General features: G+C 61.1%; 2 protein-coding genes across 8 annotated transcripts; one reads left to right on the top strand and one right to left on the bottom strand.

Annotated features, from left to right (window-relative positions):
* Window positions 1-477: 477 nt before the first annotated feature.
* ILK (integrin linked kinase) lies at window positions 478-9,873 on the bottom strand. 5 transcript variants are annotated; one of them, XM_049823186.1, is made up of 13 exons: window positions 9,784-9,873; window positions 5,540-5,639; window positions 4,068-4,233; window positions 3,649-3,744; window positions 3,389-3,485; window positions 3,192-3,275; window positions 2,938-3,023; window positions 2,554-2,663; window positions 2,179-2,306; window positions 1,784-1,905; window positions 1,598-1,697; window positions 1,377-1,507; window positions 478-1,164 (listed from the first exon to the last, which is right to left on the bottom strand). In XM_049823186.1, the coding sequence occupies exons 2-13, from the start codon at window positions 5,626-5,628 to the stop codon at window positions 1,015-1,017; spliced, it is 1,359 nt and encodes a 452-aa protein (XP_049679143.1). In that variant the 5' UTR covers window positions 5,629-5,639; window positions 9,784-9,873; the 3' UTR covers window positions 478-1,014. The 5 variants fall into 5 exon arrangements, with proteins under 5 accessions (XP_049679143.1, XP_049679140.1, XP_049679142.1 ...); XM_049823183.1 differs by lacking the exon at window positions 9,784-9,873 and adding an exon at window positions 7,761-7,870; XM_049823185.1 differs by lacking the exon at window positions 9,784-9,873 and adding an exon at window positions 7,686-7,754.
* RRP8 (ribosomal RNA processing 8) lies at window positions 8,181-23,733 on the top strand. 3 transcript variants are annotated; one of them, XM_049823175.1, is made up of 18 exons: window positions 8,181-8,491; window positions 8,571-8,784; window positions 8,909-9,365; window positions 9,487-9,616; window positions 9,951-10,057; window positions 10,191-10,287; window positions 13,317-13,487; window positions 16,687-16,995; window positions 17,786-17,868; window positions 18,297-18,435; window positions 18,923-19,057; window positions 19,157-19,280; window positions 19,443-19,579; window positions 21,177-21,290; window positions 21,803-21,984; window positions 22,236-22,461; window positions 22,838-23,048; window positions 23,228-23,733. In XM_049823175.1, exons 1-18 carry the CDS (start codon window positions 8,393-8,395, stop codon window positions 23,494-23,496), a joined length of 3,204 nt encoding a protein of 1,067 aa, XP_049679132.1. In that variant the 5' UTR covers window positions 8,181-8,392; the 3' UTR covers window positions 23,497-23,733. The 3 variants fall into 3 exon arrangements, with proteins under 3 accessions (XP_049679132.1, XP_049679133.1, XP_049679134.1); XM_049823176.1 differs by lacking the exons at window positions 8,181-8,491; window positions 8,571-8,784; window positions 8,909-9,365; ... (1 more) ...; window positions 9,951-10,057; window positions 10,191-10,287 and adding an exon at window positions 11,104-11,272; XM_049823177.1 differs by lacking the exons at window positions 8,181-8,491; window positions 8,571-8,784; window positions 8,909-9,365; ... (1 more) ...; window positions 9,951-10,057; window positions 10,191-10,287 and adding an exon at window positions 11,459-12,056.
* Window positions 23,734-25,455: the final 1,722 nt, after the last annotated feature.

Below are 25,455 nucleotides of genomic sequence, written 5' to 3'. Positions count from 1 at the left end.
CAAGCTGGCCTGCTAGGGCCTCTGTTCTCACTACACTAACAAAAGTTGGTCCCGTGCCTTTCAAAGGCCGGCACAGAGAGGTTGGTTGTAGGGCTCATAACTGGTGGATTCTAGTTGCACTGTCTGCCGTTCCCAGGAGGGCTTAGCCCTGCCCCAAGAAGCTGAAGGAAAGGGTGTAGTGGGAGCAGGACTGCCCACAACTCTTCTTCTCTTTGTCCTCCAAGCATACCTATTGTCTCTCAAGAGGAATGCTCAGGGGCCTGCATTGACAGCCCTGTAGACAGGGCCAGGCCCATCTCTCAGGAGCGGAGGGTGCTGTTAACCTACCTGCTTTTCCTTGCTCTAGTCACTGGAGCCTTAGTACAGGTGCAGATCCAGAGCCTAGGACTCTGCAGTCTGTTGGGCAGCCCCCGCATCAGCCTCACCCCCTTTCTGTGGACAACACCCCGTGCACATATGTGCCTTTCCACCAGCAGCCAGTTTTCATAACACGTTTATTTCAGATGCTGGTGGCTTTTCCGCATGGCCTGGATGGAAATGATAGAGTGAAGCGCGAAGCTGGGGTGGTGCTGGGCGCAACAGGCAATTTTCACCCTACTGTCCTTAGTAGGGAAGAGCACCAGGACTGGGCGTTGCCTAATGTGAGACTGTTAAGTGGGTGAGCTGCTCTGGGCCTGGGGATGAGGGGGCCGGGGTGGCTCCACAGACCTGTCCCAGCCTCACAGTTAGCAGAGCCTAAGCCATGCTCAGTGTCGTGGGCCAGGCCTCCTGCTCAGTCTCTGCCCGCAGCCGCCAGGGAGGATGGAGGTGCTGCCATAGATTTGGTGCTACAGTGTCTGAAGCCTGCAGAGCAGCTCCAGAGAAGGCAGCGTTTTCTGTACCGTGTGTCCATGGCTGGCTCAGGGTGAGGGGGCATTCCCTGCTCCCCCTTGGCTCTGGGGTTAAAGAAGGCACTTGGGGGATGGCGGGGAGGGGAGCATGGCAGCATCGGGTGGCTGGGAGGCACCTCCCTCCCTACTTCTCCTGCATCTTCTCCAGGATGGGCACAATCATGTCAAACTTTGGGCGCTTGGCTGGGTCCTCATTCATGCAGATCTTCATCAGCTTGCAGATGTGGGGGGATATGCCGGGTGGGATGGTTGGACGTAGCCCCTCCAGGGCCACCTGGGAGCGCAGGAGAGCAGGGCAGGATCAGAAACCTGAGCCCAGCCCTGCATCAGAGAGGCAGAGCCCATCATACCTCTGGGAGGAGTCGGAGTGGGCTCTCCTTCAGTGGGGGCCTTGCCTTGCCTCCCCTCCCCTCCCCGCTGCCTGCTTAGGCCCCGTTCTGCCCTGGCTGATCTGGAGTGGTGCGCATTGCCCAGCCCTCTCCTCACCTTCATGCCTATCTCCATGTTGGACAAGTCTGCAAACGGCACCTCACGGGTCACCAGCTCCCACAGCAGCACTGCAAAGCTCCACATGTCAGCTGAGCGCCTGTTAATTTCCTCCGGCTTCTTCTGCAAGGCTGTGGGGAATCCAGCATAGGGGGCTGAATGGGGCTGAGGTGGAAGAAGGGGCCAAGCAGCAGCGGGGGGCCTGGCTACCAGGCACTCACCTTCTGGTGCTACCCACGCTGGTGCGTACATCCTCCCTGGGCACTGGAAGGAGAATTTCACGTCAGCCATGCTGATCCGTGCTGTCATGTCTTCATCGATCTGGGGAGAGAGAGGTGGTCAGAGAGGAGCCTGCCCTGCCCCGGTCCGCAGGAGGAAGGGCTGGGCCACACGATGCTGACACTCACCATGATGCTGCGGCTGTTGAGGTGGTGGCGTGGAATGAGGGGCTCCAATGTGTGCAGGAAGGCCATGCCCCGTGCAATGTCAAAGGCAAATTTCACTGCCTGCATCTGGTCCACCACGAAGTCTGCAGGGAGGGAGGCAGCATGAGCGTGAGTGACAGCAGGGGGGTGCCACGTCACTTGTGGTGTGTGTGGGAAGGTGTGGTGGTGTTGGCAGCTACGCCACACACGGGATGTGGGGAAGGCATGCGGGCTGGAGACTGAGCTTGCCCTGGGCCCACCCTGGTGTTGCAGCTGGGGGGGACCCCTGCCACCCCCCAAACACATGGAGAAACAATTTCTGGAGGATGGGGAGACTAGCTTCTGCCCCTGGCTCTGTCACCCCCATCGGCACTCACTTGTCCCCTCATGTAACACGTTGTAGAGGGAGCCATAGGGCATCCAGTGGCTGATGACAATGGGGTGGGGTGCGGGGGGGGACTGGCAAGCGCCAAGCACCGGTAGCACGTTGGGGTGAGAAAAGATCCTGCAAGAGAAGTGACAGCCCTGAGAACAGTGGGTGCTGCCCATGCCCCCTCATCGCTCCCCTGCCCTTTACACCAGTCCCGCTGCACCGTTCTCCCAGGGCCTTCTCGCATCATCTGGGCCCTGCTCAGGAGCACTCCCACCCAACCCTACAGACCTGGTTGGCTCTTGCCTGTCTTGTACTCGGCTGGAGGTAATGTCTGCCCTCAAGAGCCACGGCTACCTTGGGGAAGGATGTTGGTACTCACCGCAGCTTTGGGTATTCCTCGTTGAAGTCTCGGCTCTTGCGAGTTGTCCAGTCCCGGATTTTCAGCATTTTGATGACAATGTCATTGCCTTGCCAGCGCCCTTTCCACAACTGCAGGGAAACAGGTGGAGACAGTCACTGCGGGAGGGCCACACGGTCTCCGAGCATCTCCCAGCCCCTTGTGCAGGGCTGTGGGGCCAGCAGAGCCCAGAGGACCGAGAGGTCCACAGCGACATGGAGCGACTGCAACAAAGAGAGCCACACGCCCGGATGTGGAAACCCACCAGGCCGTTGTGCCCCAGTTCTGCGCTCCACAGCCAGCAGAGAGAGCAGTGATCTGCACGGGTGCAGCTACCCTGTCCCAGGGGACAACAGGCCTACGTACCTCTCCTGACTGGTTCTCATTCAGTTTTTGGCTCAAGCTCAGCTGTTTGAAGTCTATTCCAGCAAGTTTGTTAAGAGTCCCGTTTCCTGTAAGAAAAGGAGGAGATGCAGCCTGTGGCTGCATGGGCCTTCCTCCTGAGGTCTGCCTGGGACCGCAGAGGGAGGCAGTGCCAGTGGGGTGCCTGCCCTACCGCACAGGAGAGCTGTGCTCTCCCCTGCAATGGCATGCCCCGTGAGAGAAGGCTCTGTCCTTACTGGGACGCGTGCGGGTCGTGCCCTTCCAGAAGGTATCCTTGTAGGGGATCTTGGTGAGGCTCTGGCCCAGCTTCTCAGCACGCTCTGGAGAGGGACAAGGAGTTGGGCAGCATGAGCAGAGAGCTCACTGATGCTGAGCGCAGGGGCTGCAGCAGGACCCAGAGGCAGGTCATGGGGTCAGGATGAGAACCTATTACCTTTCAAGACCTCTCGCAGTGGTGTCTTGGCTTTGTCAATGGGTGTCTCGCCATATTTGTTAGCAATGCTGACCAAGGCCCCATTGCCCACCAGGTCCTGAGGGAGGAGAAAGCACGCATCTGCACAGTTTGCTGTCCTCTTCTGAGCCTCTCCATACACACCCAGCCCTCCTGCCTCAGCCCTCCTCTCCCTCCCCATGCTCCCCTCAGCGCCCTCCCTCGCCCTGGACTCCTGCCTGTGTCCAAGTGCTTCCACTCACCTCCGCCACCTGGTCATGTCCCCAAAAGCAGGCGTAGTGCAGAGGCGTGTTCCCATGCTCGTTCACTGCATTGATGTCTGCTTTGAACTGGATCAGCTGGGGGCAGGAGGACAATCCCCATCAGTCTTGAGCAGGTCCCCTTCCACCCAGCCAAGGGCAGGAACACCACCAGCAGCATGTTTGCTGCCTTAGTGCTGCCAAGGTCTGCTGTTGGGAATGGACTGAGGCTGGGTGCAAGGCTTTTGTGGGGCAGGTGGAGGTGCTCAGAGGTGCCAAGGTGGGGATGCAGTAAGCTCATAGCAAGGAAGCCAGCAGGTGACAGTGGGGAGCGAGTCCTGGGTGGACAGGGCAGAGGGCTGCACAGAGTCCTGCTCAGTTTGCCACAGGTAGGGTGCTTGCTGGCTGCGGGAGGCAAGTACCTTCTGCACGATGTCGCGGTGGCCATGGCTGGCAGCCAGGTGCAGCGGGGTATCATCACCGCGGTTCATCACGTTGATGCGTGCTCCCCGCATGATGAGCATGTCGACCACATTGGAGCGGCCCTCACGGCAGGCCCAGTGCAAGGGGCTAAAGCCATGGTCATCCCTGCGGAGATGGCAAGGACAGCTCTGCTGATCGGCTGCAGCCTGCCTGCTGTGTCCTCCCTCAGCATGAGCAGGGAGAGAAGGACTGAGCATGGCCAGGATGCTGCTGACAGCACCGCAGCCAGGCAGGTATCACCCTGCGCACCCGCCAACAGGCCACGGCAGCAAAGCGGACGGGTTGAGCAACTCTCCCGCTCTCTCCCATCCCCACAAGGGCCCCGGAGGCCCTGGCCAGATCCCATCTCCAGGGCTGAATCACAGAGACGCTGGCAAGAGCTGGATCCCCCTCCCCCGTCCCCCCTTGGCTCCTGCAGTGCCTGGCCAAGTAAGGGAGGAGGAGACCAGCCAGGCCTTAAAAGGAGATTAGGGCCTGGCAGGCGGGGGCCACTGCATCCCCAGAGCCCCTCCAGCCCCCCGGCACGGCAGACCCCATCTGCCCTCCGCCTGCCCCGCACCGCCCCTATGGATAGGCAGGCCAGCTAGCCCCGCAGGCAGGGGGTACCCCAGCACAGGCACCTGGGACCAAAGCGCCCCAGTGAGTGCCAGCTGACCCCCAGACCCTCAGGCATGACCCATGGGACTGGGACAGGTCTGTGTGACTGGGACGGCCAGGAGGGACTGAAAGAGATGGCCAAGGGAAGGCCCCTTCTTCAGAATGAGTTCAGGGAAGGTGCTGCTGTGGCCTGACAAGGGATGGTCGGTGTGCGGGCAGAAGGCTGTGCCTGCCCACAGGCAATGGAAGTGTCTGCTCTAAATCTTGTGCCTGGCCTGAACGCCACTCCTGAAAGGTAGGCGGGCCGCATGTCAGACCGCGTGGTCCTGTGGGAGCTCCCAGAGCAGGAAACATGCTGTGGGGAGGAGAGATCTGGGGCAGGGCACAGGTCGGCCGGGCAGGAGTGCCCTGCAGTTCCCAGCCCTCCTGTTAGACCCCAGCCGTGATCCCACATGTTAGCTGCAGTGCTCCCAGGAGAGGGGACAGTGGAAGTGGTCACTCAGACACACCAGCCACACTGGGGATGGGGAGATTCTCCCCAGCACCCCCAGCCCAACCCCTGGCCAAGACACGTCCCGTCCCACCAGGAGCAGTGGCGGCTGAGGAAGCGGCGGGAGGATGTGCGGCCCTCATGCCTCAGCCATGCGGTAACTTCCTCCCGGCGGGGAGGAGCCGAATCCCACCCCCTCCCCAGGACACGGAGCAGAGCGGAAACGAGCCCCGGCCCTGGTCCAGCACCCTCGGCCTGTGACGTGGCCGAGCTGGGGACAGCAGCCCGGTGGGTCCAGCCCGGGCCAGGTCTCCTCCTGCTCACCCCTGGTTGAGGTCGTTCTCGGTGTTGTCCAGCCAGAGGCGCACGGCCACCGCGTTGCCCTCCCGGCACTGCGTGAAGATGTCGTCCATCGTGGCTCTTGCTGTGGGGAGGGCTGTTGTAAGGACACGGGGCCCTGCTGTGGAGCAGGGCTTGCTGCCCCCCTTTCCCACACAGCCCTGGGACCTGGACATCGCCTCCCACAGCCCCTCTGCTCCTGGCAGCCCCTCAGCTGGGGCACCTCCCAGGGGGAGCCAGGACAGGAGCCCCGCATCCCCCTCCTTGGCAGCCCTGTGGAAAACCATGGGGACTTGCTGAAGGCTGGGGACAGAGCTGGACTCAAAGCTGAAGGGGAAGTTCACGACTGACTCCAGTGTCACGGGTGCCTGCAGCAGTCCGCAGGAAGCAGATCTGGCATCCACAGGCTTATCTGCAGGCCCAGCCAGGCCCGGATGCCTGCATCTCCCAGTGGGGGAGCGGGTCAGGGAACAGAGCTGGAGGAAGTCCAGCACCACCCTGCATGGGATCCCACAGCTCCACAGACCCTCCCGATCCCCAACTCTGACCCAGGCTTGGCTCAACTTGGCACAGCATCATGCCCAAGAAACTGGGACCCCAACGGCCCACAAGCTCCCCCTCTCTCCACTCTAAACAACAGACACCCCAGCCCAGAGCCAGGTAAAGAGCACACGTCCTGGTTCCATTTTTAATCCCTTGACAACAGCAGCCCCACAGAGACTCAGGGATGCACTGCCCTGAGCTCCCCAGCAGTGCGGGGCCGTGCCTGGCAGGTACTTTCCTGTCTGGGGGTCTACAGCATCAAGCAGGGACATGAGGCTGCCCGCAGCTAGTCCCACAGTGCAGGTACAGGGACAGACTGAGCACGATGGCCCCGACGTACACCCATGAGAGCTTAAACCCAGCGCCCCTCGGGGCCCCCGCAGGGCCTGGCGCTCGCCCAGCTGCAGCAGGACCCCCACCCGCTCTGCGCAGGCGGACGGTCCCGGCGTGTTCCCTGCACCTGGCAGCCGGCCTCTGAGGACAGCCGCTCTGCCCGTGTCACACGCTTCAGGCGGCTACGTGGGGCAAGGGACGCAGGAGACTGGCCTCACAGCCTGGAACCTCAAAGGGGCCTCACAGGCACCAGAATTGGCTCTGGCACTTCCAGGGCAGTGCCGGCTCCGCTCCTGGCTCACCAGCTGCAGAGGACAGAGCAGCCCTGCCTGTGAGCTGCAAGGAGCCAGTGCCAGGCCCTGACCCGACGTCCTGTGGGTCCTGCCAGCCCCAGGGCTGATGGTGCTGCCCCCAGACTGGATTTTTCACTCACCCACCTGGGACGGGACCAGGGAAGGGGCACCCCAGCAACACCTCATCCCCGTCTCAGACCCACGGGCCTTGCATCCTGCTGTCACCGCCACCTCTCCTCCACCAGCTGTGTCCCCCGCCTGTCACCACACCAGCCCCTGCCTCGGTCCTGGCCCGGCTGCCAGGCCTCCCCTGGCTCCTACCCGGGCTGAAACGAGGGTTCCTCTACTCCCCCATGGCCAAGTAGCCACGCCAGCCCTGCTGAGCCCCGCCGTGGACCCTTTCCCCACCACCCAGGCCGCCTGCCCCCCCCCTCCCCGTTCCCCGTCAGACCTGACCCAAGACCCTTCCCCGAGACCAGCTGCAAGGACCCCACTCTTCCCTGAAGCCCCCCAACCCCTTCCCGCACAGCCCCAGCCCTGCAGACCCCAGACCTCGACCCAACCGCGGGCCCCAGCCCGCCCTGTCTCGTTCCAGCGGCGCTGACCCCCCGCCAGCCACCGGCACAGGAGCCCCGGGGACGGCCCCGCGGATCCCTGCCCGTCCTCAGCCGGCCCCTCGCCCCTGACCGCCCCAGAGACGGCTGCCACCAGCCAACCTCTGCCCGCACCACCCCCGGGCCCTGCGACCCCCGCTTTTCCGTTTCCTGCCCCGGCCCGGCCCCTGCCCACCCCCCGGCCCGGCCCGGCCCCAGCCTGCCCCTGCTCCCAGCCTGCCCCAGCCCGGGCCCACCCCAGACCAGTCGCAGCCCGCCCAAGCCCACCCCGACTCCCACCCGCCCCAACCCCAGCCCAGACCGGCCCCGACCCGCGCTCAGCCTGACTCAGCCCGAGCCAACCCGCACCCCCGGGCCAGCTCCCTCCCGGGCGTGGCCTCCACCCGCAGTCGGCCTGGCCTAGCCCGGACCGGCCGCCCTTACCGGCTCCGGCGGCGGCGCAGGGCGGCGGCTCGGCGGGCGCGGGGCAGCGCGTGGGCCCCGCCCCGGGCCGTCCGCCGCCAGCGCCCCCTGCCGGCCACCCACCGAGCCGCACCGGCTCTGGGCTGCGCGCCACGGGCACGGGGCACGGGGCAGCGGCCGACCGCACCGTAGGCGGCACCGGGCGCGGCGAGACCGGGCACGCAGCCTGGGCAGGGGGCGGGGGGCGCCGGCCGGGGCGCACCGAGCTGGGGCGGGGCGAGCCGGGCAGGGGCAGGGCGAATGGGGCTGGGGGCGGGGCGAATCAGGCTGGGGCAGGGCGACCTGGGCAGGGGCGGGGCACACGGTGCCAGGGGCGGGGCGACCTGGGCAGGGGCGGGGCGCCGGGGGCGGGGCGAAGGGGGCTAGGGCGGGGCTATTTAGTCTGGGGGCGGGGCACCCGCGGCACGACCCCGCGCGGCCAGGTTCCTCGGCCTCCCGTCCGCAGGGTGGCGGTGTTTCGGCAGTTGCTGCCGGGGCCGCTCTGGGCCCTCCGCGCAGGTAGCCCGGCGGGGCACACGTGGGTAACGGCGGTGGGGTTAGGCCGCGCCGCAGTCGCCGTTCCCGGCCCAGGTGGGCCCCGCGGCCGCTGGGCTATGTTCGCAGAGGAGGAGTGGAACGACGGGGCGGAGGGCCGCGCTCGGGCCCAGGCCCGGGCGGGGCCCCACGGCGCCCCCGAGGGCCTGGGCCGGCCGGTAAGGGGTGCGCGCAGGGGGGCCTCGGAGGGCCGGTGCCTGGGCGCGGGGGAGGTGACCGGTCCCCCGCCCCCCACAGGCCCCCGCGGCAGCGGCGGGGAAGCGGCGCCGGCGGCTGCCGGGGGACTGCGCGGCCGAGGCCGACTGGGATGGCGAGCCAGCGCGGAAGCGGCCCGGGGAGCGGAGGCAGGCGGCCGGGCGCCGGGCTGCGGCGGCGAAGGGGCGCCCGGCGGGCTCCGGGGAGCCCCAGGCGGAGCGGGAACCGCAGCGGAGCAGACCGCGCCCGGATAGAGGTACCGCCGCCCGCCCGACGGGGCCGGCTCCCGGGGCAGGCTGGGCCTGCCGGGGGTCCCAGGATCGGGGCCTGGAGCCGTCCGCCGCCGTCCTGACTTGCCTCTGGGTCCCCCCCTACCCCAGACGCGTCGGCCGAGCTGCCGGCGGAGCGGCGCCGGGGGAGCGCCGAGCCCGGGGCGCTGCGGACGGGGGCTGCAGACGGGGAGACGGCGCGGAGGCCGAACAGGAGGCAGCGGAGGAGCAAGCGGCAGCAGAAGAAGGAGCTCCTGGCGGGGCCCGGAGGGGAGCAGGGCCCGGGCAGGCAGGCGGCGGTGGTTTCAGGTGCCCCGGGACCGCCCGGCCCAGATGCGGCACCTGCGGGACGGTCGGCGGCCCTGCGGGCGCGGATGGAGGAGCGGCTGCTGTCTGCCCGGTTCCGGTACATCAACCAGCAGCTCTACACCTCCACCAGCCGGGAAGCGGCACAGTTCTTCCAGAGCGACCCTGAAGCATTCGAGATCTACCACCGCGGCTTCGCTCAGCAAGTGGGGCGCTGGCCAGAGAACCCCGTGAATCGCATCATCCGCTACCTGCGTCGGCGGTGAGCGGTCAGAAGCAGGAAGCGCCAGGCCCAGGGCTGCCCCTGAGCTGCGGGGAACCCGAGGAGGTGGTGAGGGGAGTGGGAAGGGGCGTTCTGAGCCCCCACTCCCCCCCCCCCCCAGGCCAGCCTCGCTGGTGGTGGCGGACTTTGGGTGCGGTGACTGCAAGATTGCGAGCAGCATCAGGAACAAGGTGCACTCCTTTGACCTGGTCCCTCTCAGCCCACTGGTCACCGTCTGTGACATGGCCAAGGTAGGGGGGCCAGGCAGCACAGAGGGGATGGGGTGAGGGATGGCAGCTCCATGGGGAGGGGACGGTGGCAATGCATGCACCCCACTCCCCAGGCTGTTGGTAGGGGTTGGGGGGACAGGAGTTGTGATCAGGGATCCTGAGGGTCCTGTATGCAAGAAGGAACACACCTCTGTTCGGAAAACTGGGGCACCTCCCGTCTGCAGGCTCCTCGGAGAAGATGCTGGGTTGAATCCAAGAGCCTGGGAAGCGGCAAAGCACGGAAGGGCTGCCCCGTCACCATCCTTCTCCTCCTCCTCTTCCTCCTGGGGCGGGCGTCCCGGCTGGTGTCTGGCAGGTGCCTTTGGCAGCTGAGTCGGTGGATGTTGCGGTGTTCTGCCTGGCGCTGATGGGCACCAACCTGCAGGAGATCCTGGAAGAGGCCAACCGCGTGCTGAAGCAGGGGTAGGCAGAAATGTGCACGGGGGCCAGGAGGCATCGGGGTGAGTGGGGAGGCGCAGGTTGGCGGTGAGGGGTGGAGGCACTGGGCCGTGGCCAGGGAGGTGCTGCCACCACTCAGGGCTGGGGCGTTCCACAGGGGAATCCTGCTGGTGGCAGAGGTGGCCAGCCGCTTTGAGGACACCCGAGCTTTCGTGAACGCCGTGGCTCAGCTGGGCTTCAAAAGCGTCTCCAAGGTGTGTCCTCAGATATGCACAATGCTGGGTGCACCGGCAGCCAGAGACCAGCCTTCCTGCTCTGGTGGCAGGGCAGCATGGCCCAGCCTGGTGCCAGCAGGGAGCAGGCCTGGGTGTGGTGACAGCGTATGGGGGTTTGGGGGAACCTGGGGGCTGCAGTGCTGGGGTCTGGGATGGAGTATGGTTGTAGGGGGGAGCTGGAGCCCAGCCTGGTGCCAGCAGGGAGTGGGCTCAGGGGCAGTGATGGTGGATGGGGGTAGCAGGGGACCTAGAGCACGCAGGGGCTGTGGTGCCGAGGTCTGAGGGAGCTGTGGGGGCCCGTGGTGCTGGGGTCTGGAACGGGGTCTGGGGGAGGGGGGGGCCGTGGGGGTTGTGGCATGGGGGTTAGGCGTACCCGGGGTGCAGCGGGGGTTGTGGTGCTGGGGTCGGGGGGAGCCGGGGCCCACTGGGGACGTGGGGGGGGGGGGCGGGGCGGGGCGCGGGAGGTGGTGTTGGAGCCCGGGAGTGGGTTGGGGGTGCCGGCTCCCGCGGGGAGGTCCAGGCGCTGAGACGGTGCTGCCCCAGGACCTCTCCAGCGCCTTCTTCCACCTGCTGGAGTTCGCCAAGACCGGTCGCCCGCGCCGTCACCGCCCCGCACCCGGTCTGCGCCTCCGGCCGTGCCTCTACAAGCGCCGCTGAGGGCGGGGCGGCGCGGCCCCGCCCCGCGCAGGCGCAGTTCCCAATAAAGCCGCTCTTTCCGCAAGGCTCTGGCGTCCCGGGGAGGGGAGTGGGCGGGAGGGGGAGGCGGGGCGTCGCGGCGCCTGCGCAGTGCGCGCGGGGCCTGCGCGGCGGCGGCGGCATTTCCTGCCGGGGGATGTCGGGGCCGGGCGGCCCGGGCCCCGGCGGGGGGAAGCTGGACATCAACCGCGCCGGCGTGGCCGAGCTCGAGGGCGCGCTCAGCGGCATCGGCCGCCGCCGCGCCCGCGGCATCGTGCGGAAGAGAGAGGTGCGGGTGGGCGGCGGCGGCCCGGCGCCGCTGCTGAGCGGCCGGGCCTGGGCGGGTGGGCGCCGCGGACCCGGCCCAGGAGGCAGGGAGGGGGCGGCCGCTGAAGCCGGCGGGGACAGCGCACGGCGCGGAGCAGGGCGCCTCGGCCGTGCTGCCGCCGCGGGGAAGCGGGTACGGAGGTGCCGGACGAAGCCGCCCCCCCCTCCCCGGGGACGGCCTGGGCTGCGCGGTCCGGCCCCGGGGCAACCGACCGCCCCCCTGGCCCGGCGGAGCTGGGGGGCGGGCAGCGCCGGTTTTCTTCGCTGTCCGCAGCCGCGCCCGGGCGGGGCCGCTCCCCAGGGCGAGGGCCGCCGCTGGAACCGGGGCCGAGGGAGGCTTTGCCGGCTCGCTGTGTGCCGGGCGAGGCCCGCAGGCAGCCGCGGAGTGGGTCAGCCTCCCGGCGCTGGCCGGGTCAGCGGTCCCCGGGGGCAGAGCTCTTCCCTTGCACAGGCGGGCCGACCCGGCTCCGCCGTCCCCTTGTGTTTGGGGTAGAGTCTCCGGGGCAGGTAGCAGGTGATGGTGAGTGCCGAGAGCGGAAAAAAACGCCTTCCTGGGTGGAATGGGCAGGAGCAGGAAGGGGTAGAAGCCTGTCTGGTGTGGTCACGCTGGGCTGGAAATCCTGCCACTCTCCGGGGGTTGAGTGTTCAGCTGTGTCGTTTGGAAATGACAGAGTAGGAGAAAAGCCTGCGTGTGGTAGTCACTGACAGGATGACTGAGCTGCCAGTGTGACACAGCCACAGAAAAGGTAAGCGTGATATTCGGCTGTATCTGCCGTGGCACTTTTTTGCAGTGACGGGAAAATCAATGCCACTTTTTTGCCATTAGTGAATGCCATGAAGAACTGGCAAGATCACAGCTGGAATACGGCATCCGTGTTGAAATGGGTAGAGGGGCGAGGCAGGAGAAGTTGGGGGAAGGGGAGGCTAGCTTGACAAGGCAAGACTAGAAGAGCTTGACTTTTTTTGGCCTGGAAAAGAGGAGGCTGAGGGGCGCAGGGTCACCAGCTGTAAATACAGCAGGAACGTAAATACTGGGGAGGTGGAAGAGCCATTTAAACAAAAGGACTGCTGGTGTGAGAACAGGTGAGGATGGCTTCACAGAAGTGGGGTGCATCACTAGAATTGTGCTTTTTGGTAAAACCATTTATAGGGGAGAAGCAGCAGAAGTGCCTCAAAATGGTGCATGACGGATTTGAAAGGATGGTTGGAACCTTGTCTTGGCCCTGATGTTTGTGTTAGTTGGAAAGGGTGGATGCTTTCAACCCTGGAGTCCTGCCGCCTTGGTAACAGCAAGGCCATCCCAGTTGGGCTTAGGCTTTTAGGCCTGTGGCAGAAGCCACTTGCAGTCCGTGCGGGGTGTAGGTACGATTGGTGGCAACACATGGTTCTGAGTGCAGGACTCGGCAGCATTCGACCTGGTGTTTTGCAGGATGGTGGGTGCCTTGCACAAGGACACGCATGTGTGCATGCCTGTGCCTGTCAGGAGGCAGGGGCTGTTGCCATTCACTGGAGCCGCAGACAAGGGAGATTGACTGTGTGGTCCAGGGAACGCTCCCAGTCTTGGTACTAGTCAGCTAGAAGGCACAATTCCCCTTTCTGACCTTCTAGCCTTTGCTGTTGGGCCACTACTCGCCTTGCTAATAGCAGCTCTGGTGCTGTTGCCCATTCCTTGCAGTCATTGCAGTTGTCGCTCAGGGCAGGAAAAGTTTGTGGAAACAGGAGGGATTACATGGGAACAGCTGTTCTGGGCATAAGGCATCCCTTACCATGGATGGGGAGCAGTAGCAAGGACTTGCAGTACAAAGGCATCTACCTGCTGTGGCACCCCAACCCTCTTTACCCTGAAGGCCTAAAGGGAGCAGGTGGTTGTAAGTGAGATGCAAGCTGGTAGGTCTGGACTGGCTGAGAAAGAGAGCCAGTCTGAGGAGGGTGTGAGTAAGCTTGGTCCTGCTTTGAGGCTGGTGCCTGGGTTTCTCAGTTCCATATCGAATCTTCTCTCCTGACAGGAACTGAAGGGCTTCAACTCACTCGATGATCTTCTCCATGTCAAAGGCATCACCACTCGCATCCTGGAGCTGAACAGTCAGCGGATGACTTGCAGGAGGAGGCCAAGCAGTGAGGAAGCTGCGAGGGTGAGCCCTGGTCTGCAGGGGGACAGTAAAGCTCCTGCGCCTCAGGTAGGAAAAGAAAGGTAGGATTCCCCTGCCTACCTGATACGGAGGTGATCCTCCCTCCAGCAGTGCAGGAATTAGGGAGGGGGATCTTGCACTGGGAGAGGTGGTAGCTGGTAGAGGGACAAAGGAGGTTTACAGGGGAGGAGTCATATCTGCTTGGGCACTGGAATGGGGAGGCCCAAAGAATGCTGTGCCCTTTCAAACAGCTGAGCGGTCTGTCCACAGTCTCCCTCTAAGGTGGCAGCTGGCTTTGGGGAGGATCCTGTCAGGGAGGCTGAGATACTCCGGGCCCAGCTGGCTTTGTGGTGTCCTGCCAGAGGCTGCAGTGGCCCCTGAGTACAGAGCCTTGCTGGGAGCTGCTCTGGCTGCTGTGATGCGTCTGCCATGACATCCCTGATAGAAAAAATGCTTTGACCCCAGAGGACACTCGTGGCTTCCTGCTGCCTCCCCTGCCCCCAAGCAGCTAGCCGTCCGTAGGTCTCCTGCAGACAGTTGTTAAGTTCCACTAATTGTTCATCGCTGGAGGCCAGAACTGGGCGTGGAGAGAGATTCTTCCCCTGGACCGACAGCTGAGGAGGCCAGAGTCCCTGTCTCTTGCCAAGCTCTCTACCCTGTCATCCGCCTTGTCTGCGGAGAGCGGCAGCCAGCACGCTGCCTGCTTGGGCTGGCACACACCCAGGTCGGCTCTGGGGACTTCTTCAGGAATACATCTTCCTGCGTTGCTGTCCGTGGGGCTGAGGAAATTCACTTGCCTAAGAGCAGCTCTGCCCTGCCAAGCTTGAGCGTGCTGTGTGGGCAGGGGAGGATGGTTGTTGGAAGGTGTTTTACTGCCTGGGAGATGTCAGTGACTGTCCTGCCCCCCTGCTGCCCCAGGAGTGTTGTCACAGGGTGTGTTATTATCCAAGACCTAGATGTGACCCCCAATTCTAGATGCCAGAGGAAGTGCTTGAGAAGCCCGGGTTCAGTGCTCCCTCCTGAAAAGGTGTGTCCAGATGGGCTCTTGTGTTGTGTCTTCTCATCTGGCCACCACCTCTCTGCCCGAGAGTCCAGTCCTGTTCCAAGCCCACCTGCCAAACAGGGTCCAGTCTAATTGGGTGGTGTGAAGAGATGACCAATCTGCCTTTGATCTGGGCAATCTGTCCAGGGATAGGTGCTTAAGCACATGTGTGCTGAGGCCTGCTTTCTAAATGGAAATAAACCCAGCCCTAACTGCGATAAACGTTGTAGTGCTTGGTAGGAGCCCTATAAAGCAGCAGGATTTTCTTGTTCACCAGGTGTATTCTTCTGTTGTGACCAAACCACCTCTCCATTTCTTTTCTTCTACAAAATATTTTCTCCAGATTTTGAATCATTTGGGGGAGGAGGTAGAGCAATATCTTCCAAGTTTTAAGCATTCTGTTTAAAAATGTGGATTGGCCATTGCAGAACTTGAGTGTGTAGGACAACACAAGGGGTAGTACTGCTTTCCTGCTCACACTTCTCCACTGTTCAGACTTTTTAGCCTGAAGCTTGTGCTTAGTGCGACCCCTCAATCCTTTTCAGCTTTATAGCAGGCACAGTCCCAGGTGCCTAGGTGGCCCTGCTCTCTCTGTCTTTAGGTGGAGAACATTGTCTCTGGGTGTATTGAAATGCATTTAATTTGGGTGAGCCTAGCTTACCCAGTGATGCAGATCACACCGTGTGACTGTCCTGTCCTTGCTACCTACACAAGTCTTAGTCTTAAAATGTAATCGGAAAAGATTTTGTCTACTCCCATATCATGAATAAAACAAGTATCGACTACTGTGGTTTTCCACACGCACCCCTCCTTACTGGTCTGCACTAGGCCCATCAGCAGAAAATCTGCAGTTTCCCATTAACAGGTACATTTTGAGATCTGTTCATTGGCTCTTTCTTGATATAAGCCATCTCATCCAAAAACCATTTAGGGGCTGTGGCCTGCCAGTGCTTTCATCAGAAGCCTGTGCCCTGGTCTAATGCTTAGAAGTCTATGAGTACGTCTCATCAATGTGATTTATGTAATACTTTCTTTAATCAAATGTAACACTTCAAGGAATAAACTCAACTTTATTTTAAAAGACCTATTTTCATAAAGTCTCATCAGCTGGTACAAAGCATGTCCCTGTCATTTATCTTGTTCTTTTTGAATCCTGCACTGGTCTCTCTATTGCCAGATGTCAGGCTATGTAAAGACTCATTTTTCTACTGCCTTTCTCAGTTTTGGCACAATTTTCACACTCTCCTGGTCTTTGCAGTTTCTCCTGTATTCCAAGATTTACCAAAAATAATTGCTGTGGGCCAGCGATCTCCTGACCTACTCTCTGGGACTCTTAGGTGCAAATTATACTGGGCTGCTGATTGCAATGTTTCATTGGTATATTGGAAAACAGTTCCTCATTCCCATGTGATACAGGGGCGTTGTTCTGCTTCCGCCAAGTAATTACTGAATGTGTCTGCTTTTTTTTTTTTTTTTTTTTTTTGGTGGTGTTACTCACGGTGCTGCTTTGGGGAGGAAGGGTGCAGATGGCATTAGATGGACACACACTACTCACGACCTCTCAAGTAATTGTTGCTCTTGGTCAGATTGGCTGGAGGGCGAAGGGACCTTTGCACCATGCTGAGGGCTGAAATGCAGCATGCACCTCCTTTCTGATGCTGGGGTCCTGCCCAGGCATGGCAGTTCATGTGTGCGGCAGCTCTGCTCCCTGTTTTGACAACTGAAGGGCAGAAGAGGGCTGTTTCTAGCTGCAGGCCAGGAGATGGCTCGCTCTGCAGAGGTGGAGCTGGTGCTCGCGAGTTTGGCATTGTTCAGCAACACTGATGCTCCTGCAGTGTTTGTGTTTTCTGCTCAGGTACAGAGTTGTCAGCTGCCACGTAATTTGGTCACATTGCAGCTGTGCTTCCCTATGGGGCTGGGAAGTGACCTGTCTCCAGATAGTGCTTGGCCATAGCTGCCCCTTGACCCCAGAGAGCACCTTAGCTTAGTCATCTGCTCCCCTCTTCCCATCTCAGGCTCTGCTTAGCTCGTCGCCCCCTCTTTTGTACTGCAGAGGGAAGCCCTTGTGTTCCTTGGGCTGTTGGTCTCACTGGCAGCCCCCTCTGCTCCCCAGCATGTCCGCCAGCCCGGGCGCCAGGGCACCCTGAGAGCTGGGGCGCAGAGCTGCAGCAGACAGGCCTGACCCTGCCTCTCCCTATGTTGTAGGTGGTAGCTGAGGAGGAGGATGTTTCGGGCCCCTGGGAGCCGGAGCGCTCTGGGAAAGGGAGCCCAGGGTCAGGACCAGAGGCTGATGGCTCCAGTGGGCAACGGGTGCAGGAGCCGGTCAGCTCTACAGTTTGCGGGGAGCAGGAGCAGGAGGAGGAGGAGGAGGAAGAAGAGGAAGAGGGCAGCTGCTACAGCGAGGAAGGGGAGGATGGCAGCAATGTCTACTTCTATTACACCATCGGAGAGCGCTGGATAGACTACTTGCAGCGGACAGAGGATGGTGGCCTCCTCCGTCATGTGCGGCCCAAGGTAACCCCACTGGGAGTGCAGCCTGAGGCAAGGGCTTCACCCCAAAGAGCAGGGCTGCCCCCTGGCAGGAGCTGATGCTGGCATGTTGCCCATGGTCCTGACCTGGTAGCTGGTGGCCTTGGAGCCTATCGGCACCCACTGCTTGCCGTGGCAGTGGTGCCAGAGTGGGCCATGGCCTGCTGTAGCACTTCAAGCTGCTGCTGTATGGGATGTCTGTCTGGCTGTCGTCGGTGCTGCAGACCCCTAGGACACGCTGGGCTGCTGCAGGCCAGCCAGGGAGCTCAGGGCTGTCAACTGGGTGCTGGCTGGTCTGGGAGCCCCACAATGCAGATTGTGCTCAGCAGTTGTTGGCCTGCCTGGCTGTTAGGGCTGGGGGAAGCAGGCACTGTCCCAGTCTGTCCGAGTGCTGCTGGCAGTCCCTAGCTGTGCCAGGCCCCAGTGGAGCCACCCTGCTCTGCACTGGGGTCCCTGCGTTGGAGTGCAGAGCCTGAATTGGGGCAGCAGGAGTCTGCTGGGGGATCAGGCAAAGGCCTCAAGGAGGTTTCTGCGGGACGTGGGCACTATGGTGAGAAGCCCTGGCCAGCCCGGAGTGCAGGGCTGCAGCTGATGCCTGGGTCGGCTACTGGAGGCGGCCTTCAGCTTCCTTCTGCAGGTCCCCTACGTGAGTGTGGGCTTGGAAGACTTGCTAGGCTGGGTCTCCTACTCTGTCGCTTTTGGCAGAAAATCAGTGACACAGAATGTGCGCAGAGGGCTCTGCTCCAGCCTACTTTAACTTGTCTTCTCCTCGCAGATGAAGCGGAAGTCGGAGAATGGCCTGGATGGCAGGGCCCTTTCCCCTGGTAAAAAGCTGTGCAAGGGCTCTGAGTACAGCAGGTAAGATGGGTGCTCTGCATGCTGAACAACGAGCTGACCTGGGGAGTGGGAAGACCTCCTTCTACCCGTCCCATCCCTCAGTCATCTAGGTGTCCTGCTGAGATTGTGGAGTCTCCATCCTTGGAGAGACAGAAAAGCTATCTGGGTGGCCCTGCTTTAGCAGGCGTTTGGACCAGATGGCCTCTGGAGGTGCCTCCAGCTTCAACCAGTCTGTGATTCTGTCCTTCTGTAGAGCAGGCTGGGCTAAGGGGACTGCATGTGTAGCTGTGGTCCCAGTGGAAGTGATGGGGAAGGGGGTTAGCTTGGTGGGAGGGTCATAGCTGGTGGTTTATGGGGACCTCTCTTTTGAGAACTGTTTGCACAGTATGGCCCAGAGTAGCACTGGCATATCTCACCTTTGCTTTGGTCTCTCCCCGGCTGTGGTCCAGGACACTGGGTCCCTGCATGCCCAGTCCCACCACCACCTTTGGGGACCTGCGCAATGCCAAAGCAGGCCAGGCACGGCGCCGCCGCATCCCCTCAGTTGCCCCTCCTCCCGAGCTGCAGGACTGGCTCCGCACCTTCCAGGTAGGCTCTGGAGCATTGCCAAAGGGCTTGCCTCAGAGGGTACTGAGAAGCTTTGGGTTTGATGGGCAGGCAGGAGGGGAGCCAAGCCCTAGGGACTCTGTCTGTGTGAAACCCACCACAGGCAGGGGTTTGGGTCCCACGGTGGACTTCTAGTGAGTTTTTGCCTCAAGTAAAGGAGCACAGAAGTGGTATTAGCCCCACTCTTGCTCCCCGTCATCCTGGAGTGGTGTTGCTTTGTCTGCCATCACACAGCACCTGTGTTCCATCTTATATGACTCATGGAGCTCCCAACCCCATCTCTGTGGCTCCTCTCTGTCTTGGGATCTAGGTAGCAGAGCCCTGGCCTGCTCCAGAAGTCCGGCTAGCCCGTCTTGCCTGTGCTGGTTGGTGTCTCTGCTAGAGTTGGGGTGGGGGCATAGGCACTGCACAGAGCCACAGGGGAGCCTGCCATGTGTGCAGGCATCATGACCGATGTCCCTCTTCTCAGCGCTGGAGTGGCCCGGAGAAGCTGCTTGCTCTGGATGAGCTCATTGACCGCTGCGAGCCTTCTCAAATCAAGTACATGATGCAGGTCATTGAACCCCAGTTCCAGAGAGACTTCATTTCCCTGCTGCCCAAGGAGGTGAGTTGAGGCAAGGGACAGGCTGGCCCTGGTGCTGGGCAGCAGTTACCAGCCATGGGAGTCCACTGTGCCCTTGTGATTTGGCTTCCACTTCTGCAGCTGGCACTCTATGTCCTCTCATTCCTGGAGCCTCGGGACCTGCTCCGTGCTGCCCAGACCTGTCGCTACTGGAGGGTCTTGGCTGAAGATAACCTGCTTTGGAGAGAGAAATGCCGTGAAGAAGGTAAAGACCCCTCCTCCATATGGCACGTGGCACGTTGTGGCTGGGATCTGTGGTGGGGTAGCCCACAGCTCCCACATACGTGCATCATCTTAGCTCCCCAATAGGGTGAGGACATGGACCACCTGTGTAGTTTGAGGCATCCGCTGTGTTTTCCTCCTGCAGGCATTGAGGAGCCCTTGAACTTGAGGAAGCGGCGCCTGCTGAGCCCTGGATTCATGTACAGCCCCTGGAAATTCGCCTTCATGCGGCAGCACAAAATCGACATGAACTGGCGCAGTGGGGAGCTTAAAGCCCCCAAGGTGGGTGCTTTCAGGAGTCCTTGCTGAGAACCAGATGCTAGAGCTTTGACGTGTAGGAAGCTAGTACAGGAAGGAAGTAGCTGAGAAATGACCATGACCAATAGGCTGAGAACAACACTAAGAATTTTGTAAGTGCCTCAGGAAAAGATTCACAAACCTGACCTGTCTTCTGGAGGCACAGGCCAGAGGCATTCACCTGGCAATTTTTGAATTTAAAGGTCATTTGAAGCTGTAGGTCCTGCCAGCTTCCTGCAACTCCTTTCCCTGCTTGTAGAGAGCAGATCCACAGCACAGCTTGCTTGGAGCTTTCCGATGTGCTCTGGCTGGCAGCACAGCTGATCGCAGGGATTGCTACAGTGGGTGGTACAGGGCTGCAGTTCTGCCAGCAGAAAAAGTGTCACCCTGGACCCCAGAGAAGGGCATTTCCATTCCTTCACCCTTTCTCTGAGCACCTGTGGCAAGGCTGTAGCCAACCTTGACATCGAGGGAGTGGTACAACCCTTCTGGGGCTCAGCCAAGCCTTGTCCCTGGTACAGGGCTCCAGAACACTTGGGTGTTCTCTCCCTGCCAAGGTCCCTGCCTGCCCCTCATCCCTGTCCAGCAGGCAGGGAGAGCAGAGCCCCAGCCACCCCTTCTCTTCAGGTAACAGTCTCAGTCCTGCTGCTCTCCACCTCCAGAGACTTTTTCCAGGTCCCCAGTGTTCCCAGCCCCTTCTCTAAGCCCCTGCCTCAGTGGCACCCAAGGTGAGCAGTAGGGCTCTGCATGGTGCCGTCGCTGCAGGGGCTGCACACCCCAGCAGCAAATTGGCATGAGGCAGCCCTTTCCTGAGACCCCCAACACCCTCATCTCGGCGCCTGCCGTGAGCAGAGCTCTCCAGGGCGCTGCCAGCAGGGACGTCTGCCCCCAGGGACGTCCACCCTGTACCTGTCCCTGGCTGAAAGGAAGTTTAATACGTTCCCTGCAAAGGGCAGCTCTGGGTTTGTTTTCACACCAAGCTGCTGCTTGCCCACAAGGTGCCCCTCCTTGTGGCTTGGCCAGGTCTGTCTGACCTGCCTCCTCCTTCCCTGGGACCCTGCCTAACCTGCCTGAGCTCTGCCCGCCTGCAGATGTTGCTTGGTCATTGCCCACCTTTGCTGCTCTCTTTGCACATCACCATGTTGGGGAGGTGGCAGCTGGTGCCCAGCTGTTTGTGCACTGCCTGCCTTTCACCATGTAGAAAATGGAGCTGAGGTCCTAAATGTGCTCTGGGTGGTGGCTGCCAGCTTTTGATCTAGGACAGAACAACAGCTCTGAGCTCGATAGCTTGTGCAGCCTTAATAGCCACGAGGGTCCATCCATGTTCTGGAGTCCCCAGGTAGCCCACTGTCCCGCAGGAGAAGCCGCCAAATGCCTCCCTGGCTCCTGCTGTAGCTGCTGCCCCGCAGAGAAGCAGCAGGGAGGTGGCACGTGTTACAGGGACCCATCTCTTCTTCCTCCCCTCAGCACTTACTGCTTCCCTGCCATTCTCAAAGGCTGCTTTTGAGGCTTGAGGTTCGGCAGGCTCCAGTGCTCTGAGCTGCCCTCACCTCCCTCCTTACTCATGTTGTTCTCCATGCAGGTGCTGAAGGGACACGATGACCATGTCATTACCTGCCTGCAGTTCTGTGGCAACCGGATAGTCAGTGGCTCAGATGACAATACGCTCAAAGTGTGGTCAGCTGTCACGGGGGAGGTGAGCTGTTGTCCGTAGTAACATCATAGGGCTGCTCCGCTGGCACGCTCAGGAGTCATGCTGATCCTCTGCATTGCCGCAGGAATGGGTGGAGGTGTGAGAGGTATAGTGGACTTTTAGGTGGGTTTATCTTCTCTCTGGGGAGAGGATTTGACAGATCCTGTGGCTGCAGGAACAGTGGGAAGAGCTGTCTTAAGCTACAAGTCTGTTGGTGCAGTAACAAATGAGCAACAGTTGGCCACACATGTGTTTTCACTGGCAGTCAACAAGTGTAGACTGCCTTCCTGGAGATCCAGGAAGGGCAAGAAACTCAATTGGGTTTAGAACAGCAAGTGATCATTATCACAGAGAGGACTCTGGTCGGGGCCTGAGTCTGTCTGCAGGGAGGTGGATTGCTGACCTGAAGAGCCTTACTGATCCCTTGCCTGGAGGAAGTCCTACACTTTGCTTTTCTTTTTTGCTGTGTTGTTCAGCCTTTCCCAAACCAGTGTCTCACATCTTGTTCTTTGCAGTGTGTGCAGACACTGGTTGGCCACACAGGGGGTGTGTGGTCTTCCCAGATGAGGGACAGCATTGTCATCAGTGGCTCCACGGACCGGACACTCAAAGTGTGGAATGCAGACACAGGCGAATGCGTGCACACTCTGTATGGGCACACGTCCACAGTGCGCTGCATGCACTTACATGGGAACAGGTATGGGCGTGATGGTGTTTGGGGCCTGGTCTGTGCTCTGGAATGGGGCAGATTAAGCTGTAGAAGCATTAGGGGCCAGGGCCAGTCTGGCATGGGATACAGGGCAGGTGAAAGTGCCGAGGTGGTCAGGGCTTGGGCTGATCTGAGTAGCGGGGGCTACTCCTTGGGGAAGCTGGTGTGCCTGGGGTTATCTCAGATGAGCGACATCCAGAGTCGACATAATCAAGCTCCAAGCTCACCCTTGCCCACAGGGTTGTGAGCGGCTCACGGGACGCCACTCTGCGCCTCTGGGACATTGAGACTGGGCAATGTCTGCATGTGCTGATGGGGCACGTGGCTGCTGTGCGCTGTGTGCAGTACGACGGGCACAAGGTGGTGAGCGGTGCATACGACTACACAGTGAAAGTGTGGGACCCCGAGAGTGAGAGCTGCACTCACACACTGCAGGGACACACAAACCGCGTCTACTCCTTGCAGGTAATACCCTGGCTCCCCCTTCCCTCCTGCTCATGCGCTGCAGGGACATGAGCCCTGCCTGTTTTGGCAAGTAAGAGGCTGTCTCTCCACCCCATGCGCATGCTGCAGGGATGCACAGGCCATGTGTGTTCCCTGCAGGTGAGACACTCTCTGCCCCTCCACCCTGACCCACACACACACACGCACTGCGGGAACACCCCCCCCCATGTCCGTTTCCTGGAGAGAAGATGCTGCCAAACACATGTGTACCCTGATCAGCCAAAGGGGACGTGAGCACATCACTTAATCTGCCATGCCTCAAGTCTCTGACGCTGGACTGCCAAGAACACTCCTCTTTCTGGGCAGGCCGTGCTGATCTGTCTCCCTCTCTTGGCAGTTTGATGGGACACACATCGTGAGTGGCTCTCTGGACACGTCAATTCGAGTGTGGGATGTAGAGAGCGGAAACTGCCTACACACCCTCATGGGGCACCAGTCACTCACGAGTGGCATGGAGTTACGTGACAACATCCTTGTATCTGGCAATGCTGACTCCACAGTCAAGATCTGGGACATCAAGACGGGCCAGTGCCTGCAAACACTGCAGGGTAAGTGCGGGAGGATGGAACAGCTCCCCTCACTAGGGCTGTTGGAGAGGGTTCATGTTGCTCCTAGCTGCCGGACATGGCAGGGGCAGGGCAGATGTTGCCCAGCAGTGGGTGCTGCTAAAGAGCCTGGGGTTGGAGGTGGGAGCACAAGAGCACTAACAGATACCCTCTGCTTCCAGGGCCCAGCAAGCACCAGAGTGCTGTGACCTGCCTACAGTTCAGCTCCAAGTTTGTGGTGACCAGCTCAGATGATGGTACCGTCAAGCTCTGGGACCTGAAGACGGGCGAGTTCGTGCGCAACCTAGTTGCACTGGAGAGTGGGGGCAGTGGGGGCGTAGTGTGGCGCATCCGCGCCTCCAACACCAAGCTTGTGTGTGCAGTGGGCAGCCGCAATGGCACAGAGGAGACCAAGCTGCTGGTGCTGGACTTTGATGTGGACCTGAAATGAGCCTGGCCAGTCCAGGTTGGGATGGAGGATCCCGCGGGCTGGGTGTAGCAGCTGGTCTTGGTGGGGCTGGCCCCGGAGCAGGCGCTAGCCCCCCGCGGGCTGTAAATACTGTTTGCAGCTGTCTGGGCCTTATTTATATATGTGTGAACTCCCTGTGGGGAGCCTGCGCCCGGCTGGGGCACTGTACAGATGAAGCAGCATGTTTTGTACACACTAATATATCGATTTATTTCTGTACCTGGGGCCTTCTTCTCCGCCCCTGCTGTTCCCTGAGGCCTTCCTTCCTGGAGCTTGTCCCTTCCGGGGGAGCAGCTGGTGCTCCCGTTTGATTGCAGGCAGAAGTACGGAGGGTGGGGGCTTTCCTTAGAGTCACTGACCTCAGGGACCAGCTCTCTCTTCCTGCACACACATGCCTTGGTCTGGTGGAGTGCCCTCTGCCAAGAGTCCCATAGTCTGTGGACTCCAGCTTCTTTATTTTGGGCACAGTAGTGGGCTGGCAATGTGCACGAGGCACTGAGCACACAGCGTTGGGGAGATCTTGCTGGGCAGTACCACAGGTGGCACAGCCTGATGGCTAGCCAGGCATGTAGGCTCATGAAGCTGTCCTAGGAAGATGTAGCCCCATCCCATTGTGCCTGAGAGGGAGCAGTGCTGTGAGCAGACATGGGTTTTTTTCCTTCTGCACTGCTCTGATCCAGCCAGAGGGAAACAGACAGGGTTGGGCAGAGTGAGAGATGGTACAGCAGGCAGCAGCTGTCTGGGCAGCACCTGGAAGTGGACCACAGGCAGATGAGCCTGGGCCTGAGCTTTGCTGCAGGCAGGGGTGTGTCTGTGGTGGGGAGGGTAGCACTACCTGCTGGCCCAGCTCTTGGGACCTGCCCCCTGAAGCAGTGCCAGTGGGAGGTGGCATGGGTGCTGGAAGGCAGAGAAGTGGGAAGGCAGCGCAGGCTGCCCTGCCATTGCACTCAGGTAGGTGCATACCTACATTTCCAGCTGCTTCCCTGGGACCTGTGGCCCTACGGGGTACAGCACAGCCACAGCCTTGGCAGGCACCCTTCCTCCTTGCTGCAGTGCTCGCAGGACAGCAGAGCAGCAGGGTGACTGGCAGCCCCCCCTCCCTTCGGGCCATCCTGCAGACAGCTGAGGACCTTTTCCATGCTCCTCCAGCAGCAGCTGCTGCAAGGGTCAGGGCTTGGTCCTGAGATTGTCCGTGTTGGAGATGGCTTCTGCCTCCTGTCCTTGTGTCTGTGGTTCTGTTGCAGCCCTAATAGCAGCGCGAGGCCCTGTTCTGCTAGAAGCCTCAGGGCTGCATGCTGGGAACGGAGGAGATGGGAGAGCATACGTTTTCCCGGCCTTCCCTTTCCCCAAACACATGTGCTGCCCAGCTTCTCTAGGTAAGTTCTCATTCTTACCCACGTTGAGGCAGCCCCAGAGAGGGATAAGGAGGCTCCGGGATTCAGAGAGGAGCTGGGCTGCAGTGTCCGGGCACTGCTGAGCCAGGCTCTGCATAGCAACTGTGTCTCCATCCCGAATACAGCCTCCATAAAGAATTGACCCTGAAAGCAGAAGGAACTGTCATCAGTCCAACTGGTTTGTAGCATCCTGAGCCCAGTCTTCCCAGCCCCTGAAGGCATGGTTCATGCTGTGTGCTGCTGCGTGATCGTGGAGCTGGGAGAGCAGCTGTGGGACTGCACAGGGGCAGCAGGTGCGGGCTCAGGCAAGGGGAGCAGTGCTGCTGTCGGTGCTTGGGGCTCACTGTTGGCAGTGTGCAATGGCACAGTGCATGGCACCAGGAGCGCCCCGCTGTGCCCTGCTGTGTGTGCTGGCACAGCGCCTGGCTGTGGGTGTGCAACAGGAGTGCTGTCAGGTCCAGGGCATCTTGCAGGAGATGGTGACAGTGCGTGGGTGCTGCAGGGTGCAGGCTGTCGGTCCTGCCTCTCCCCCAGGCAGGGAAGGTGT

The sequence above is a fragment of the Accipiter gentilis genome, chromosome 19 (assembly GCF_929443795.1).
Source record: "Accipiter gentilis chromosome 19, bAccGen1.1, whole genome shotgun sequence".
NCBI classification, from domain to species: Eukaryota; Metazoa; Chordata; class Aves; order Accipitriformes; family Accipitridae; genus Astur; species Astur gentilis.
The sequence above is the reverse complement of the archived record's forward strand: the minus strand, read 5'-3'. Positions and strand labels throughout refer to the sequence as shown.